Source organism: Mus pahari, chromosome 10, assembly GCF_900095145.1.
Source record: "Mus pahari chromosome 10, PAHARI_EIJ_v1.1, whole genome shotgun sequence".
Taxonomy (NCBI): Eukaryota; Metazoa; Chordata; class Mammalia; order Rodentia; family Muridae; genus Mus; species Mus pahari.
In genome coordinates this window covers 27,380,297-27,399,050 of record NC_034599.1, presented here as the reverse complement: position 1 = coordinate 27,399,050, position 18,754 = coordinate 27,380,297, and the positions used below count along the sequence as shown (strand labels likewise).

General features: G+C 46.5%; 1 protein-coding gene across 1 annotated transcript in view; it reads left to right on the top strand.

The window, feature by feature from the left end:
* Positions 1 to 18,754, top strand: part of Fli1 (Fli-1 proto-oncogene, ETS transcription factor) — a 120,037-nt gene that overhangs the window by 79,378 nt on the left and 21,905 nt on the right. The window contains exons 4-5 of the mRNA XM_021206247.2: positions 984 to 1,187; positions 10,018 to 10,083. Of these exons, the coding sequence (XP_021061906.1) occupies positions 984 to 1,187; positions 10,018 to 10,083 (270 nt within the window). The remainder of the gene's footprint in view (positions 1 to 983; positions 1,188 to 10,017; positions 10,084 to 18,754) is intronic.

Genomic DNA, 18,754 nt, shown 5'->3' with positions numbered 1-18,754 from the left:
CAAATACACAATCCTCCTGCCTCAGCTTCCTGAGCCCTGGGATTACTTGAATGTATCAGCATGCCTATGGGAGTCTGACATTTATAGCATCTCCCACCTTAGACTGAGCAGGTTGGGAAGGTGTATCAGGGAACGATGAGACAGAGGGGGCTGGGAGAAGGCAAGTTTGGGGCAGAGGCGTCAGTCCTGTCCTGTTTCCGCTCATTCACAGTTAAAGAGGTTTCTGTTTCTAGAGCCATTTCTCATCTTTAAGTATTTAAATATCCTAAAAATGTTTAGGGGTGGTCTGGTAGAAATCTTAACACAGCTGTCCCCCCCCGAAAGGAGGAAATCCAGATTGGGTTTATGTCAAACAGTTACACCATTGGGTTTTCCAGCTGCCCAGACGGAATCATAGGAAAAGCAAGCTTGTGTATATTTCCCTTCCGGAGAATCCGGAGGGATGTGTGCCCTCCTGCGTTCATTGCTAGTCTTAAGATGCAAGTGGGTCCCCTTCCCAGAAACGTTGGTTTCATTTGGATGTCACCATTTCTTGGGCCAAGCTATCAATTGACCTCCAGAAACTTTAAACACCATCCCATCAGGGTACATGTTGAGGCAGCTAAGAACCTTTCTCAGCCCCAAGTGGTTCAGGCAGTGTCAGAAGCCATGGAACCAGACGGAGAGTTCTGAGGGGACCATCTGGAAGGGAAGAGAGAGAAGGTAGAAAGGAGAAGAGGGAAGAGAGAGGGGTAGAGGAGGGAAAGATGGGTGGGGGGGTTAAAGATACCATGAATCAGGAGTGAGAGAAAAAAGAAGAGGAAAAAGGAGAAGGAGGAAGAAAGGGGAGAGAGCAAACAAGAAAGAGGAAAAGGAAAGAAGGTGCTGTGAGGAGAGAGGACAGGGATGGGAGAAGCAAACAGGAGGAGATAGAGAAGCGAGGGGGCGGAGCCTAGGCTGCTGGGCAAGCTTGCATGCTGACCCTTCTCATCTCTCCTCTGCAGACCCCACACTGTGGACACAGGAGCATGTTCGACAGTGGCTGGAGTGGGCCATAAAGGAGTATGGCTTGATGGAGATTGACACTTCCTTCTTCCAGAACATGGATGGCAAAGAATTGTGCAAAATGAGCAAGGAGGACTTCCTCCGAGCCACCTCTGTCTACAACACGGAAGTGCTATTGTCGCACCTCAGTTACCTCAGGGAAAGTAAGTACCATGTACACCCCAGGGCTTGGGGGTCGGCAGGTCCTGCCAGGTCCCCAAGAGCCAGCCCAAGGGAAGGATACCCTAAGACCAGTTAAGGAAGACCTTTGCCAAGGAACAGTTTCCTTAGGATGGGAACCTTGTCAAGGTCACGTGGGCTCCTATAAAGCCTGCAAGGGAAAGACTCCATCCAGGAGTGTCCGAAGGAAGCAAGTCAAAAATGGCAAACCCAGAGACCTGGGACATGGGGAGGGTGACACCAGATATTAGGTAGGCTCTGAGAAGATCTCTTTTTCTGAAGTTTCTGCTAACCAAAATTTGGACAGAGATAGAATCTCTGGTTGGAGGTTTTCTAAGGAAACGTTTAGAGTTCTTACAGGAAGCTCTGAACATAGATATGGGGGTCTAAGATTGTGGGAGCTGACATATGACTGACCTACAGGGCTGCTTTTCCCCACTGCCACAAAACAATGAGAGCAACTGGTGGCCCAGGTTTGTTAGGAGGCACTGACAACTTTCCCAGACAGAACCCCAGGGAAAGCTTAGTAAAGAAAGAGCTATCCAGTAGGAGGCTCCCTGGTACCAAGCAGCCACCCCCCCACCCCACCCCGCCAGTTCCATGTGAATTCTGATAGATATGGAAGGGAACGCCTGTGGACCTGCTAGTGAATCATCCTTACCTCTTCATCAGAAATCCAGGCTATCCCCAAGCCTGGACGAGTGCTCAGTGGTCTGCAAAGATGAACTGAAGCCACAGGAAGGCAGGCATGGGCTCACTCTACATGGGAGCATCTCTACAGCCAGCCACATCAGTGATTAGCTGGGCAGAACAAGAGGCACTGTCCTCTATGAACGGCCTAGCTTGCCAGAGGTATCTGAGGAGTTAAGTTTGAGGTTTGATTGTTTTAAGGCACCTTTGAATTCTGAGACCTCAGCCAACACGGTGGGGCTGCCTTTTGTGGGTTCACGGGCTCTGGACTGGTTCACTCTGTACAGGGTCTTCATTGTGCTTTCCGTCGTTATCAGTAAAATGCTTAGCTTCGGTGTAAGGGAGTTCTGTAGAGAGCAGACAACGCTCTACTTACATGGGCTAGAAAATTAAAAGTTAAAAAAATTAAAATGCATTTGGAAGTTTCCATGGGTGCCTCTGGGTCGGCTATCTTGCCACCTCTTTAAGGCATCTGGTCATGCTGGGAGAGGATACATTAGCTCCACTGTAATGACCTCATGTCTGAGTTGCTGCACCATGAGGTCAGTCCAAGAAATAACACTCTAAGAAGGGGCCATTTTCTACCTAGTCTCTCCTGACGTTCAGATGCTCAGCACTTAATAATGATCTGTATTTCTCAGCCTTTAAATGCTTGGTGGAAGGAAAGAACAAAAGGATCTTTGAGCGGAGTTCTGCCCATGGTCTGCACAGGGCAGGAGAGGCAGTAGACACGGAGCATGCGTGGAGAAAGCAGAGGCCAGGAGCATAGAAGCCTGACTTCTAGGTTCCTCCATCATCTATGCAGGAGGTTGAGTGATCCCTAAGGAAGGAGAAATGTCAGAAGCCCCAGTGAGCACTACACAAAGGATCCAATAATCTTGGTTTTCATGGTACATGCTTTGGGAGGAACATGTCCAAGAACGTTTGGACTTGATAAAGGGAAGCTCATTCAGACCATGTGACCTTCAGGCCTGGATTTCTGACCAACCCATAAACAGCTCAAGTTATTATTTCTTCCTTCTGTCACCAAAGAATCTGAGCCACAAACACTGACATGAGGCATATATCTATCTGCTGCTCAGAAGGCCTAGGAATACTGTTAATCAGTCAGTGCTTCCTATCAAGCCTTGGCAGGCCTGCTAGTGAACAAGGGCAGATAACAGGGCTTGATGAAGGTGTGAGCAGCTATAGAGGGAGCAGGGAGCAGAGTTTGGTGTTTGGAGGATAGCGAGAAACACCATGTATTCTCTCCTTCTAAGGACATATGTAATCACTATGGAAAATGTCATACAGCACACGAAGTTTCCAGAAAGGGGATTTGCTATGAAGGAATTTCCATAGTTGAAAAGAGGTAGTGCATGTGTAAGTTTGGAAAGCCTTTGAAAGGGCAGCAAGCGTGTGGTGGTAACAGCTGGAGTTCTACACAGGGAGAGCTTTCCTGCCACCAAAATCGTTATTGTGGTAAAACATAAGTGTTGCATGTAGTTTTATGCTCAACCAGCCTTTGCTCCGGGAAGTGACCACGCTACCAGCCCCCTCCCAGCTTCCCATGAATCTGCAGATAAAAGACACAGTAATGGAGATGGCTCAGTGGTTAAGAGCAATGACTGCTCCTCCAGAGGTCCTGAGTTCAATTCCCAGCAACCACATGGTGGCTCACAACCATCTGTAATGGGATCTGATTCCCTCTTCTGATGTGTCTGAAGACAGCCACAGTGTACTCATATGCATGAAATAAATAAATAAATCTTAAAAAAAAAAAAAAAGACACAGACACACAGTTGTTCAATTTCATAATTGCTGGGCATTACTATCTCCTGCCTGGAAAATACACCCTTCTCTATACTCTCAGCTCTGTACCTCCCACCTGCCCTGAGCTTCAGTGGCTAGTTCTTTCTAGCCCCTGCCAGACATCCCTGATCAACCACCTGTAGTAGTGGCCACAGGCCCCAGCTTCTCCCAAGACCTCTCATGGCTGCTCCATTCTTCTCCCTCCAAGGCATGGCGAAAACTCCCCCTCTCCTTCATTTCCTCTCCCTTTTCCTCCAGGGATGCAGAAGTCCCACCTGTACCTTCTGTCTAACGATTGGCCCATGGCTTTCTTTACTGACAGATCAAGAATCAATTGGGGAATAAGGACCTCAGCATCAGACCTACCGTTATACATAAGATGTGCTTATGACACAAAGTTGAATCTGTGGGTCAAAGCAAAAATGATAATGGTTGCATTAAATTTAAATTTCTTGAAATGTAACACATATTGTAATAACCTTCTGAGGCACCTGGATATAAAATGGTCTTCATCAAAATTTTTCTGACTTAAAAAAAAAAAAAAATTAGGGTTTCTCCTTTGGGATTCTAGCCTCTAGGACCTTGGTTATTGGGCACTAGTTGGAAGTATCAACCCTAAAGGAGGCCGTTTGTTAGACATTGTCTGCTCTGTGGTGGCTGAGAACTTTTGCCTGCTAACAGACATGCCTTCAAGCCTTCTGTTGTTTTGCTTTTTGTTTTTTTGTTTGTTTGTTTTTTGTTTTTTTCAGACTGAATTACATGAGCTGTTTCATGATAAAGAGAGAAACCAGGGTTTGGTTGCAAGGTTGAGGCCAGAGGAATAAGTGTAGATTCTTAGCATCATTGTGTTGGGCTTTGATTGGGGAGCAGCTGGGGCTAAATGAGTCCCCTTTTGGCAAGACATAGAGGGAAAAGAGCTGAGACTCACAACATATATGTAGTATACAGAGTAGAGTAAAGGGAGGTCAACACAGAAAAACTGGGACTAAAGCCTGGATTGTTGGAAGTCAAAATTGGGTCAGCAAGATGGCTCAGTGGGAGAAGACACTTCCTGCTAAGCCTGGCAATCGTAGTTCAATCCTTGGGACCCATATGATGGAAAGACAGAACCAACTCCCATTAGATGGCTTCTGACTTCCACATATACACTAAAGCACACAAGTACACACACACACACACACACACACACACACACACAATGTAAAAATTGATGGCACTTTTAAAATCTCTTATATCTGAGGGTTTTTTTTTTTAAAGATTCCTTGTGGGGTACTACATTCTTGCATCAAATTTACTTTCACAAGAGACAGTTGATTATTCTTGTTGTCTTGGAAGAAAGGTATACTTTAAGTTTTCAATGGTTAACCATAAGTTAAAGAGGAATGGCCAATGATAAGGGAGAAACAACAATGCCCTTATAGATGAACCCTGTCTAGAGGTTCCGACTGCTCACATCTGGGCCTTCCTTTCAGCTGTTCCATATGGGATACCTGTGGAGCATTAGGAGGAAGATGGAGGGACTGGGACTGACTAGGGTACCCGCAGTTAGTGGAATTCAGCTGAAATGTCTGAGTGAACAAGGCTCAGGCAGACACCAGCCCAGGTGTCATTCACTTCCTGTAGACAGAACACCCCCTTGTGGACACCATGAACAAAACTGTGATCCCTGTTTCATGACCAAAGCAACCGCGACTGGCTAGTTTCAGGAGTCTATCCGAAGGTATCTGGCGCACGTACAAAGCACCAGTCCTTACCTTTGATACTCGGACCACTGAAGCTTTCGGACTGAGCTAAGGTCACCGCTGCAAAGGACCTGCTGACTCTCGTGCAGGGTGCTTGAATATGCCTGACCGTACCCCATTTGTCTCCCTTCTCATCTCCAGGGCTAATCTCATCTCCGGCATCCAACTTGAGGGCCAAACCAATGTCCCCACATAGCTTTCCGTTTGTATTGCACCAACAGATACAGGCTTTCCAAAACTCCTCTGTAGCCTCCAGGAGTGAAGCCAATCAAACCAAACCCATCCTCTCACCCACCCTGCCCTCCTCGCTTCCGCCAGACTCTGGGTGTGATTGGCAGCTCTGTCAGGATCTCCCAGATACTCCCACTGGACAGAGACACTGTTGGCAGCTGAGAATGGGGCAAGTGAGATCAGTCCCTTCTCAGGCCAAGACCAATGAGGCAGCAATATCTCCAACTAAGAGTTCAGCCACAGAGCCACTGGGGGGGAGTTGGGGGATGTCTGGGAGCCCAAAAGCTTCTGGGCTGAGTGGTCCGAAGCAGAAGAAGAGGAGTTTTGTTGTTGTTGCTCCTATTCATTTTCAAAGGAAGTGGGTGAAATGTCCATCTGGATCTGACCTGGGAAAAGAAGGCACACTTTCAGACAGTGGGCAGCCCTAGAGGATGAAATGCATCAAGTATCAGGGACACCACAGAAAAGGACTCCAGCTTGAGTCCCATTTTTAATTTAAACTTAATGGAAAACACATTTTGTGTTCTGTGGTGTCCCCACCTGCAACCTCAGATGGTCATGCAAAGGTGATGGCCCAGTCATTAAGCCAAGGAAGTGTTAAACTTTCTGTCTGCATCAGTCCAAGAAAAGAAAGCAGGGTTCCAATAAGATAAAGAGCCCAGTGGCCTGGGACTCAGCTGTCAGCTGGCCTGTTGTTTAGTGCATAGAGCCTTACTTCCCTCCCCAGTGTGCATTTAGGGCTGGGGCTGGCTGTAGCACAAAGAAAGTAAGTTAGGAATTGATGGGCTGGCTGGGATTGGGTTGGGGTAGATGCTCCTGGGTTCTATGGTAACGTGAGTGGAGCCGGAGACAAAGGCTCTGGCACCAGGTCCCTTGTCCACACTGCTCCAGGTGTCCAGTCTGAAAAGCAAGTTAGAGAGTCTGCAGAGCTGAAGGAAGCTCAGGGCTTCCCACCTGCAAGTCCCATCCTATGTTCACTTTACTAACTCCCCTCAGATCCAAAACGGAAAATGGCCTTGCTGAGCTGGGGTTGTAACTCAGTTGGCTAGCATGCAGGACGCTCTGGGTTTGATCCTGTGCACCCTTAGAAAGTGGTGTGGTGGTGCGTGTCTGTCATCTGCAGCACTTGGAACAGGAGTGTCAGAGATTTATGATTGTCCTGGGCTGTGTGATGACTGTTAAGCCAGCCTGAGATACAAGAGAATCTGACCCAACAAAGAAAAAAAGAAGAGGAGAGGAGGGAAATGAAGAGGAGGAGGATAGGAGAAGGATTTAAAAAAAGAGAGAACAGAGGAAAGAAAAAGAGAAAACAAAGTAATCTTGTCCTCAAGCTCTTATCTTGAAGGACTGGGTCACTGCCAACCGCTACAATTTAGAGCAAAATGTGTGTCAAATCAACAGACGCGTATATGTACACATGAGTGTATCCTGTACACATGTGTGTATCACACACACACACACACACACACACACACACACACACTGAGGGGACAACACTTTAAATGAGGTATAACGTGCAGGGAGTTATGAAAATCACAAGGTACAACTAGCCTCCACCTGCCCTCACCTTCCAGCACCTTTTCTTTCCCTCCCTCCTTTCCTTCCCCTCCCTCCTTCCTTCCATCCCTCCTTAACACTCCCTCCCTCCCTTCTTCCCTTCTGTCTTTACTACCTCCCTCACTATTTGTTTGTTGATAATTTCTGAGACCGCCTCACTATGAATCTCAGCCGATTGGAACTTTCGGTGGTCCTCTTGCCTTAGTATCTGGAGTGCTGGAATAAACATGCACACGCTCTTGCCCATCTTGCCTGCATTGGTTTAACCTAAAGGATGCTCCCGCTTCTGAACAGGGGACAGGTCTTATAGAGCAGCCCTATAGAGCAGCCCGTCAGTTGATCTTGTCTCTTGGCCCTGGTTCCTCTGGCTGTGTGATCCTAAGCCCTGACTTCCCTAAAGGTTGACCTCAGCTGTGGGAGGAGGCTAGCCTATGCATGCTTTGAGTGGCTCCTTCAATGGCTAAGTAAGAGAGACAGTGTCTGGGAGGAAGGGGGCGTGGTTTAGTCAAGAAAGAGCCAGGCATGCTAGTGTGAAGACCTGAATTTGACCCCCCAGAACCCTTGTGGAAAGAGCCAGTTGTGACAGCATACACTTGTCCCAGTTGTCCCTGCACTGCAGAAGTGGGGACAGGTGGATCCCTGAAGCTTGCTGGCCAGCCAGACTCACCTATCAGCTGGCTCAGGTCATAGCAAGAGAGTCTGTACTAAAAAATCAAGGTGGAGAGATCTTGAGCAAGGGCACCTACTCCTTCATGTTTAGGAGTACACACAGAGGAGTGTGTGTGTGTATGTGTGTGTGTGTGTGTGTGTGTGTGTGTGTGTGTCCTATCTAGCCTTACTTTCATGAAATTCCTCAGGACTCAGCAGCAATAGAACTGCTTAGGTCAGATCCTCAGAGCAGGAGAAAGAAACTCAAAACCTCCAATGGGAGACCAGACTCCAGGAAGGACTTCCCTGTAACAGGGCAAGTTACCTTAATTTAAAAAAAAAAAAAAAGACACAAGGGGCACCCTTGGCAGCCTGAGAACCTGGTGGTGAAATAAAAATCAGTGAAAAGAAAATGTGTCTCCCTGGGGAGAAACCAGCCCCACCCCCCATGTAGGTTGCCCCTCCCCTGTGAAACTTGAACCAAGACAGTCTTGGGGCAAAATCTCTCCCCTAGGTTACCATGAAATATGTATTTCATGCAGGCTTTGGGGAGGTCAAGCTACCCTTTCTCTTGGCATTCTGGGAGTTTCCTGTGGCTTCACGTGTGCCCAGAAAGGAACTCTGACCATGGGGGGAAATTTAATAAATGTGGTTTATCTGAGCTCTGTGTCTGTCTAACTTTGCACTAATGACTGGAGTGGTTTGCTGCTTGGAGACCATTATTTTTCTTTATTTGCTCTAGCAGCGAGGTTCTGCCTGAGGGAGAAAATGCCTGGGACTGAGGCACAGACATTCTAGCTCTTACCCCTGGGAGGTTTGGGGTATTCTCGTGGAACGTTTGATTCCACTTCTGAAGCTCTGTCCAGTCACGGAGAATGATTCCTCGTGGCGGCAGAATCCGTCCCTAGCTGGAATTCCAGCCGGCAAGGCCAGTGCCCGCAAGCTCTGGGTAGAGGGTTTCCATTCTGTGTAACTGAAAGCAGTCGTGACAAGTGCCAGCCTCTGCTGACGTTTAAAACAAGCCAGGATCTGTGCAGTGCACCTTCTGAGCTTAGTTTCGTTGAAGCCACATTCTGTAGATGTCACTTTTCGCCCAGTATAGACGAGAGACATGCGACCAGGGGAGCTATACCCAAATGAACGTGTTGCTTTGAAGTATGATAGCTTAGACTAAAATGAATTTGTTACTTTGTCACTAATATTCTTGGAAGATGGAATGTTGCCTTTGGGTGGCTGTGTCTCTTAGAAAATGCGATCTACGGATCTGCACTTTGGCAGATAACAGTCTCTAAGTGGTACCCACCACCTCCTGGTTTTCACCCAGGAACTTCTGAGACCAGAAGAGATAAGTACCTAAGCCAAAAATCTTATGTCCCAAGAGGTGACTTTGGCTGTCCTGGTTAGACCCATATTTTCTCTGGATATTCAACCAGAGCATCCGTAGCTAAAGGGGACACCACTCTACTTCCCAGCCCCTCCTTGACTGGAGGCTAAGAAGAGGCATGACTGGCAAGCCATTCCCAGCCTGGCCTTCAGTCAGTTCCCTTGGCCACATGTCGCGGGGAGAAGAGCTGTGTTTAGAAAGGCTTTGGTAACCTCAAACACATGTGTTAAGCTCATGGCATCCTTTGTAAAAGCAGATCCCAGCCCTCATTTTGAAGGCTTAAAAAAAAAAAAAAAAAAAAAGTCCCCAGGAGAATCATGAGAGGAATCCTAAAAATGCCTCCAATTTACAAAATAAACTCTTGGGATCACTTTAAACCAAAGGACAGATCTAGTTTGAGGAAAGAAAGGAACATATGTTTTACATGCAATCACAACAAAACAACGGTCATCCATCCCACATAGCTTCGCTAGACCTGGGACAGAGACATTTCCATCAAAGCTTCCGTTTAGAAGACCATACAGCAGCGTGTTGAGATCTGCTGCTCTGGACACTGAGAAGAGTGTCTGTTATAGTATCGGCATCCCAGAGGTGGGGGTCCCACAATCCACGGCCCACTCAAGGATCAGCAGCCTCCTACTCTGGCCCCATTTCTAAAGTTTCCCCTACTTCTTAATTCTAATGTGCTGGATTTAACACACCGACCTTTTGGAGAACGTTCTAGATTCAGACTGAAGAAACATGATGTTTCTGTTTTTACTTTCATTTCAGGTTCACTGCTGGCCTATAATACAACCTCCCATACAGACCAGTCCTCACGGCTGAATGTCAAGGAAGGTGAGTCTGTCCCCTCACGTGCCCAGGTTCCCTCCACCCTCACCACTGCACAGGTCCATACTTCTCAGACTAGTGGGAGATGCTAAGTCTGGACACCAATTCCTTTCTCAGGAAACTATTTTTCTAGGACACAAGATTAAAAAAAAAAAAAAAAGGGTTTTTTTTTCTAAAGACCATGTTTTTCTTCCTTCTGCCACCAGTTTCAGAACTACAAGGGAGGCTTTGAAAGATCTCATAAAAACATCACAAGAATATAAATTAAAGTCACCCTCACCCAAAGAAAGGGGACTGTCCTTAGAGAACAATGAATCAGCTGACTTGGGGGCTCTCCTGGTGAAGATAATGGAATGTATGTCTACCTTAAAAAGTTTTTTTTTTTTTTTCCTAAAAGAAAAAAGAAAATCCGTGTTTAAAGTGGTGATCTGAGGATTTGGCCTAGGATAGGCTGGCCTGTTCTGGTTTGGGTTGGTGTAGACAAACAGTTCATTTGATAACATTTGGTTTTGATCAGAGAGAAAGAAAACTGTCTTGAAAAATGGTTTTAGTGAGCACCGCAGTGATGTTTCTCAGCATCTTCATTGGCAGGGGCTGAAGCTCAAGCTCGTTGGTGGAGTGCTTGCATAACGTGTGTGAGGCCCGGGGTTTGATCCATCAACACACACACATATATATACACAAACATATACCATACATCACATACACACATATATACACACATACAAATACATACATACACATACAAATACACACATATACACACATACATTCACAAACACACATATACACATACACACAAACACTCACATATACACACATACACTCACATATACACGCATATGGTCACACACAATACACACATATATACACAGAAACACACAAATATACACACATACACACACAAACTCATATATACACACATATATACTCATATATACACATACACTTACACACTTGCATACACACACATATGCACACATACGCACACACGCACACAAACTATCACCCAACCTAGTCTTGTTTTGGCCACTGATTCCCCACATCAGATGAATGATGTTTTTGTGTGTGAGAATTGAAGCTCTGCCCACTCGTTCTACAGTCTGATGATCTCCTGTCCCATCATGTTGCACATGCCTATAGCAGAGAATATTTATTTTTGTGATGAATACCCTGAGGTCTGGCCCCCTGGCTTTGTCGCATCTGGGTCCTCAGACTCATGGCACGTTCAGGGTTCTTCTGGGGAGGGCCAAACATTGACTGTAAAGCAATCAGCTCCCGAGGATGGCTGATGATGGAGCCATGGCTTGCAGGGTTAGAAAGAAACAAGAGGAGTCACTAAACAGAGGGAGAAAGGAGAGGAAGGATGGTAAAGAGAAGAAAGGAGAAAGAAGGACATGAAGGAAAGAGCAGGAAGGGAAGGCAAGTTTTGAACTATTGAATAAGGATTTAGTGTACAGCATGCTGGTACCATCAGAATTAACCAATGAGACTTTCGGGTAGACGGAACTATGGTCTATCTGCTCTGTTCATACTGGTTTGAATACTGGTTTAGGTTGAGAAACTGGTCTGCGGACAATGCGGTCCGCTAACGAAGTCCTCCTTCCTGCTGAGGAGTTCAGTGCAGCCCTGGCCCTGGGCTCTACCTGCCAGACTGAGCCCCTCCTCCGCTGGCCCTTTTGTGTTGAGAGCGCGTTTGTCTCGCTGCCGCCTCATTCAGGCTGCTCGCGGGAGCCGCCAGCTCCTACTGGGTAGCAACCCTCTTCTGAAATGAATTGACGGCAGCATCCAGGCAAATGCACCGGCTGCCCCCATTCAGGTGGTGGTGGGCACTTATCTCCCAGCCTCCGCCCTGGGCTCTAGAGACGATTAAGCCAGTGCTCTGCAGGTGCATCCTTTGTCCCCAGTAAAGCTCTCCACTTAGGAGACCCGCCTTCCCCCTTTTGAGGTCGTCTGGCTGAAGGAGCCAGCCCGCCACAAAATAAAATAGTACATTAGCAATACAAAGCTAACAAACTCCCCCCCCCTTTCACCCTCTTCCCACCTCTCTGCCTCTCTTCTTCCCTAATAGCTATCTTTATTTTTTTTAATATTAAATGGAAAAAGAAATAGAAGACATCACTGCCACCTTGGCTATTTCTCTGTTTGAATAAGAGGCACACGGGGCACTCAGTCAGAGCTGGGTGTGTGCCCACGGGTGCCTTTGCTCCCTGCTTTGCAAAAGGGCAGTTGCTGGCTGGCATCGGGCGCAAATGGGAGAAGCTGAGGAGATAAAGTCTATTAATGTATCTTCATGGTACTTACCAACTCGAGCGCCGCTGTAGTTCAGAGTGGCATCATCGTCCTTTCTAGCCTGCCTACCTCCTCAAACACTGATGGAAGCTATCTAAGGGTTATTTGTATGTAGAGCCTAAGACAACATTTCAGAACTCAATCGCCACAGATCTTTAAATGTGTTGTGAGTCTCAGGTGAATCCAGTTGGGACCGTTGAACATTTTCTACTTTGAACATTTTGTTGTCAAATGCATTGTACTTAAAACAGGAAGGCAGCGGTTATTGTCAACCATTTCCATAGCAGCCTCGGCTGTCACTTAAGCAGGATTTTGGAGTGCGCCCACCCGGCATGGGTACATACTTTGCTTTGGAGCCTTTGCACCATTCTGTGAGTCAGCTGGTTTTTGTTTCCTTTCTGTGCAGAGAGGTGGGACAACATGAAAGTGACCCCTGAATGGTTTGTAGCCCCTCAGGGTATAGTAAGGAAAGTTCCCCTTTCACTTAAGCCACTGTCATAAGAGAGACATGGTTGTTACCAGAGTCTGGGAAGGCCACGAATGGAAAGATTATAGAGAATGAGGAGGCCAGTGGGGACCACATGCAGTTGAAGGAGAAACTTCTAAGGCAGAGTAGGAAAAGGATGATTGACAGCAGTCAATTCAATATTTCAAAACAGCTCATAGGATTGTGTGTGTATATGTGTGTGTGCACATGTTTGAGGTGTGTGCATGTTTGCATGTACATGTGCACACATATCTGTGCACATGCATGTGGAGACTCTAAGCTGGCATCAGGTGTTTTCCTGGTTTGCTCTCCACTGAACCTGGAACCCAGTCATCTGGCTATGCTGGCTGTCCAGGGAGCTCTGGAATGCCTCCTACCTCTCCATCCTTAGCTTTGGGATTTGAGACCCACACTTCAGCAGGCATATGACTTCTGGCAGCTGCCAGGAATCCAAATCTGGACTTTCATGCTTGGTCCCCAGGCACTTCACCAGCTGAGCTATATTCCCCAGCCCTAGTGATTACGTTTGTGACGTGATGGGTGTGTCTGTGTCTTTCACCTGATTGTTACACGTTGCATATATGGTTAGTAACATCACTCTGAGTTCTCAAAGTACTTACAATCACTATATACTTGAAATATTTTAAAATACGTAAGATTTAATGGCCCTTATTGCCAAGGTTCCTCCTCAAAAACACAGTCTGTTCCCTCTGGCTACTTTTTCCTAAGTGTAATTTGGTGCAGAAATTTGAATTTTTGCAACCTTTTTCCCTGTCTCTGTAGTTTTTTCACTGCTGCCTCCAGCTACATCTCTGTTCCCTTTTCAGAAACGAGTTCATACCCAGTCTCTACTAGACTTAACGAGTCCCTTATAGACTTTGTAAAACAATGATGTCCAAGAACAAGTCCTCAGTAACTTCCCTCTCTGGATCAACCAGGAACCCTGGAGCTTACTGGTTTGAAATGGGGGCTGGCTGCCAGAGGCTGCAGGTAGAGAGAAGTGCTTTGTGTTGACTGGAGATAGAGAGAGTGCTGAAGATGGAAGCTGGTGACGATTGATTTCACTGCCTTGAATGTGTAGAGTGTGGCTAAGTTATACCCTTAAAAAGTGATTAAAGTGGTAAATTTTATTTTAAAAAAAATTAAATGCATAAATAATAACAAATACTGATGCTAAGGTCCAAACATAATGGGTTAATTCTAAATCTCTACTGGATACCTACGGGGGGCCTTGGAGATTTTTTTCTTAAGTTCTAGCTTGACAAGCCCTGCTTCATTGTACTGAAGGAACATAACACGCACATCCTAGGGCCACTCCAGGTCTTTCCGGATCCTTCTGACCTTGCCTGACCCCAGGTCATCCTAGACAAAGACCTGTGGATATACTGATTGTAAGCACAGGTGGGTGAAAGGACTCTCACTGCTGCTGATGTCAATATTACTATTATTGACAACTAGGTATGAGTTTAGCATCTTACATCTTAGAAACTCCCTGCTTCCATGCCTTCATTTGGCTCTCTAAGAAAAGATCGGGCGTTGCTAACTTGGTTTATGGGGGAGCACTGAGGCTCAAGAGACTAAGTGGCCTTTCCACACAGCATTCCAGAGCCAAGCATGACCCCACTCTCTTCCTCCCTGTTTTGCACACTGAAATCTGGAGTGTGACTGCCGATCCTGGGTTGTAGATCCAAGGCCCCAGCTTCTCTTTGGTTTTCTGGGCAGCTCCTGTCCCAGGGCCCTCTGCAAGTGCCCACTGCCCCCACAACAGGCAAGAGTAAACACCTAACTCCCAAGCTCCTCTGCATGCCTAAGGCCCTCATTTCCTTAGCCCTCATCCTGCATCTGTCTCAATACCTCCAGCTCTCCAACAGGCAGAGGATATAGAGCTCCTTGTTTGCCAACTTCTGGACCTCGTAGTTGCCAAGGCCTGGTGGAGCTCTGAGCTTCTAGCCCTCCCCCCACACACACACACACCTGGAGCCTTTGAGACTTGATGCCGAATGTGAAAAACTGAAAACCACCGCCCTAGCTGCCAAGGGCAGATGTCCTGCAGAAGCTCTATCACTGGCACTTACCTTGACTGATGGATAAAAAGTCTGTCTTCATACTTCATACAAGAATGGAAAAGAGAGGGACTAAATCGCCCGTGTCACATATGCTGGATGTCCAGCTGCCGTTTATGGATCATGCTTAAGAGAGCCTCTCCTCTCAAGAATTCCAAGGACAAGGGCCAAGCATGGAATAGCACCCCTTCTGTAGTATCTACTTACCAAACATGTTCACATCCATTTTCCATTATCCATTATCCACACACCGTCACCATGAGATCGCAGCTGCTGCCTTCTTGTCCTCGTTCTGCAGTTAAGGATAATAAGGACAAGAGCTCCCAGTGTTCCTTAGATGTCACCCATATTTGGGGCAAAGCAAGACTCTACCCAACATAGGTTTGATTTGCTCCCTTGGGGGGGGGTGTGCTTCCCACATTTTAATCTCAACATCTTAAATATTTGTTAATGAATGTTTGCCGCTCACCTAAGGTAGACACTCGCCTCCTTTTTCAGTGGTATACTGATGAAACTGCGGTGTGATTTTTGGGCAAGGGTTTGCCTTTCTATCTCGGTATATTATTTGTATGGCTGTCACAATACCTGACAGAAGCAGCATGGCAGAGAAAGATAGAAACTTTGCAGTTTTGGAGAGACTTCAGTCCATTGTGGTGGAAAAAGCATGACAGAGGGAGTGTGTGGCAGAGATGAGAATAGAAAATTTGGTAGTGGGCGATCCCATGGCGGTGGACCAAGATTCAAGGGTTAAGGCTACAGCCTTCATCACTAACCTACCCCTAGTGATCCACTTCCTCCGAACAGTATCTATCTCCTAAAGGTTCTATGGAATTGTACCACCCAGTGGGCAGCGAGCATCCAAAAGCTTGGAGCCTGTGGGAGATGTTTCCGATTAAGCTAGAACACTCCATTTCATCATGTGTAAAGTGAGGATAATTTCCATGCCCTTGTAAATCAGCAGGATGTCTGACACGCCAAAAGTGCTTGATAAATTATATTCATAACAGTTCATTATTATGATTTATGACCAGAATTATAATAGTAATTAACATTATTGTTGGGGAAATATATCTGAGGGTTACCAGAGGCTAACAATGTGAAGATATTGTGCTCTAATGGATGGTACAGCGCTGTGCAGGCCTCTCCACCATAGCTGAGAAGCCCAGCTGCTCAAAACCTCCCTAAGGAGAGACCCCTATGGGCGATGCCAGGAAGTGCTGTCAAATCACATTCATAAATGCAAAGTCACTTGTCACATTCAAGATCTCTAAGGGTAAGGAAGGAAGGAAGATCCACAGTTCAAAATACCTCCTGAATATCTTTTCTACAAAACAGAACAAAACGAAAAACAAAAAAACAAAAACAAAACAAAACAAAACAAAAAACATCAAAGGCCTTAAAATTGTTGGAACCAGCCAAAGTCACACTAACCTGAAAGAAATCCAAGACTGGAAACATTTCGGACCACAAGCATTTAGTATATGAGAGATCCAAGCTGCATAGAACATTTTATTAATTTTAACATTTTCATTATATTAATTTACCTTTTTCTGGTATGGGTGTTTAGACATGCCATAGCTCAAGGGTAGAGGTCAGAGACAACGCATGTAGAGTTGGTTTCTTCTACCATGTAGGTCCTGTGATTTGAACTCAGATCTTCAAGGTTTAATAACAAGTGACTTCTCCCACTGAGCCATCTCCTTGGCACAGTGCGTTCGCAGAAAGGATGTAGGTGGTCAGTGCCTCAGTAAAGAATGGACCTAAATTCTGTAAGTCGTTCTGCCTTCTCCTGGTTGTTCACTGATTCTTTGACTTGTTGGAGGAATTGCTTCTAGAATCCTGGAAATATGATAGGCAAGGGGTGCCAGTCACACCCACAGATGAGCAGTATAATCTCAGAAAGTCCTCCTCCTGCCTCCCGGGAGCACAGCGGTGTTCTGAATGACGTCATCTGAGCGGTGATGGTGTAATGGGGGGGTGGGGGTGGGGGAGGGGTGTCTCTGGAACAGCTGGCTATGGAGATAGACACGCAGGAGGGGCAACTCTGAGTCTGGGGTGTGTGGAGGCACCATCACAGGTCTCCATGTGTGTTCTGGGTTGTATTTTGCAAAAGTAAGTCCCTGTAACACGTGAATGAAGTGTTGGCGGGTGGCATGTGTGACCCTTGGGTAGGCCTCCAGCAGGGGAGACAATGCGCTTAGGCACTTCATGGTGAGACTGGAAGCTCAGGTGTGGAGTCTGAAGCAGGAGCCAGGAATTTGCCTCAAAATACTAAGGCCCAGGGGTAGTGGGGTGGAGCAGAAGTGAGATTGGCCATGGTTTTTAATTGTTCAGCAGAGCAGTGGGCCCCGGGAAGGCTTCACTGGGCTTTTCCCGTTTACTTATTTTGGGATTTTTTTTTCTGTGACTGTAAAGACAAGGATAAGTTTTATCTGAATGGGAGGACAGCTAGACGAGTAGAATGTCTTCACACTGCACACCTGTGTAGAGTGAACAAGGGTGGCATGCTCTTGGGAGGCTCGGCTTTCAGACTCTGAGTCTATGGGGTGGAGAGAGTAGGTGAACATAGAAACAAGAATAGAAATGATGTGCTGTGTGTGCGGGGGTGTGTGTGTGTGTGCGCGCGCGTATGTCTGTGTCTGTATCTGTGTGTGTATGTGTCTGCCTGTCTGTCTGTGTCTATATCTCTGTGTGTGTACTAGTGTGTGGGTGAGGGTGTGTAATTGTGTGTTTCTCAGCTATTTCTGTGGTCCAGAGGTAAGATTTGTGATTATGGATAAACAGTAGCTTTCTCTCTCTGGTTTGTTTTTGGTTTTGTTTTTAACTTTATTTTAAAAAGAAAAAATCCAGAGTTAATGTTTTGTCTATTTCCTGACTCTCTTTCAGAGATGTGTTTGATTTTTTTTTTTAAAAATTTGTTTTTATTTACTTATTTTTGAGAGAAAGTGGCAGAGACAGAGAGACAGAGAGACAGAGAGACAGAGAGGCAGAGAGGCAGAGAGGCAGAGAGAGACACAGAGAGAAAGAGAGAGAGATTGAGAGACTGGAAACAAAGAATCGTTGTCTCTAAGCCCTGGCAGGCAGGAAACCCCAATCTCAGGGGAGTTCAGCCAGCCAGCCCGGCCCTGGAGTCAGACTCCAACTTTCTGAATTCAATTTGACAGCTTGTCTGGGACACTTTCTAAGTAACCATTATCCTTCCTTTCTCTAAGTAAAAGAACTGTTATTCCCGTCCCAGGGTGTGCTGTGTGCGCTGTTATTGCACACGTGTGGCCATACGATGACGAGCACACGGTCTCTAAAATTACTGGAAACAGTTTGCATGTTCCTTAAGACAAGTGTAAATTTGTTCCAGGCTAATGAGCAAAAGATTTGAAGTCTCATTCCCTGACCTGGTGAGAAGTAGGTACATGGGGGACGGATCGGGGACAGGGGAGGGGAGCTTTTGGCCTGGTGTTGTGTATGTACACACTATTCTTACTAGGATGCCTTTGAAGTGCACGTGCATGCACACACACACACACACACACACACACACACACACGCACACGACACACATCCTTCACTGACCCCTGTCCTCAGCATAAGCATGAGCTCTCTTTCCCTCTCTAGTCCTCACTCACCTCAGCCTTGAGCTGCAGGTGGCAAGGAGCGGACTGGCATGGTGAGAGGTGACTCCTCAATGTTCAAAGGGACTCTGAAGGCCCTGGAAGCAAGACCACACTGCGTCCTTTGGCTCTTTGACACGGTGTTGTGAGGGGTGAGGCTGCAGCCACCCCCTCTTCCGGTGTGTTCATACTTAAAATCCAGGTGCGACGTGTAGGTTTGCCGCAGC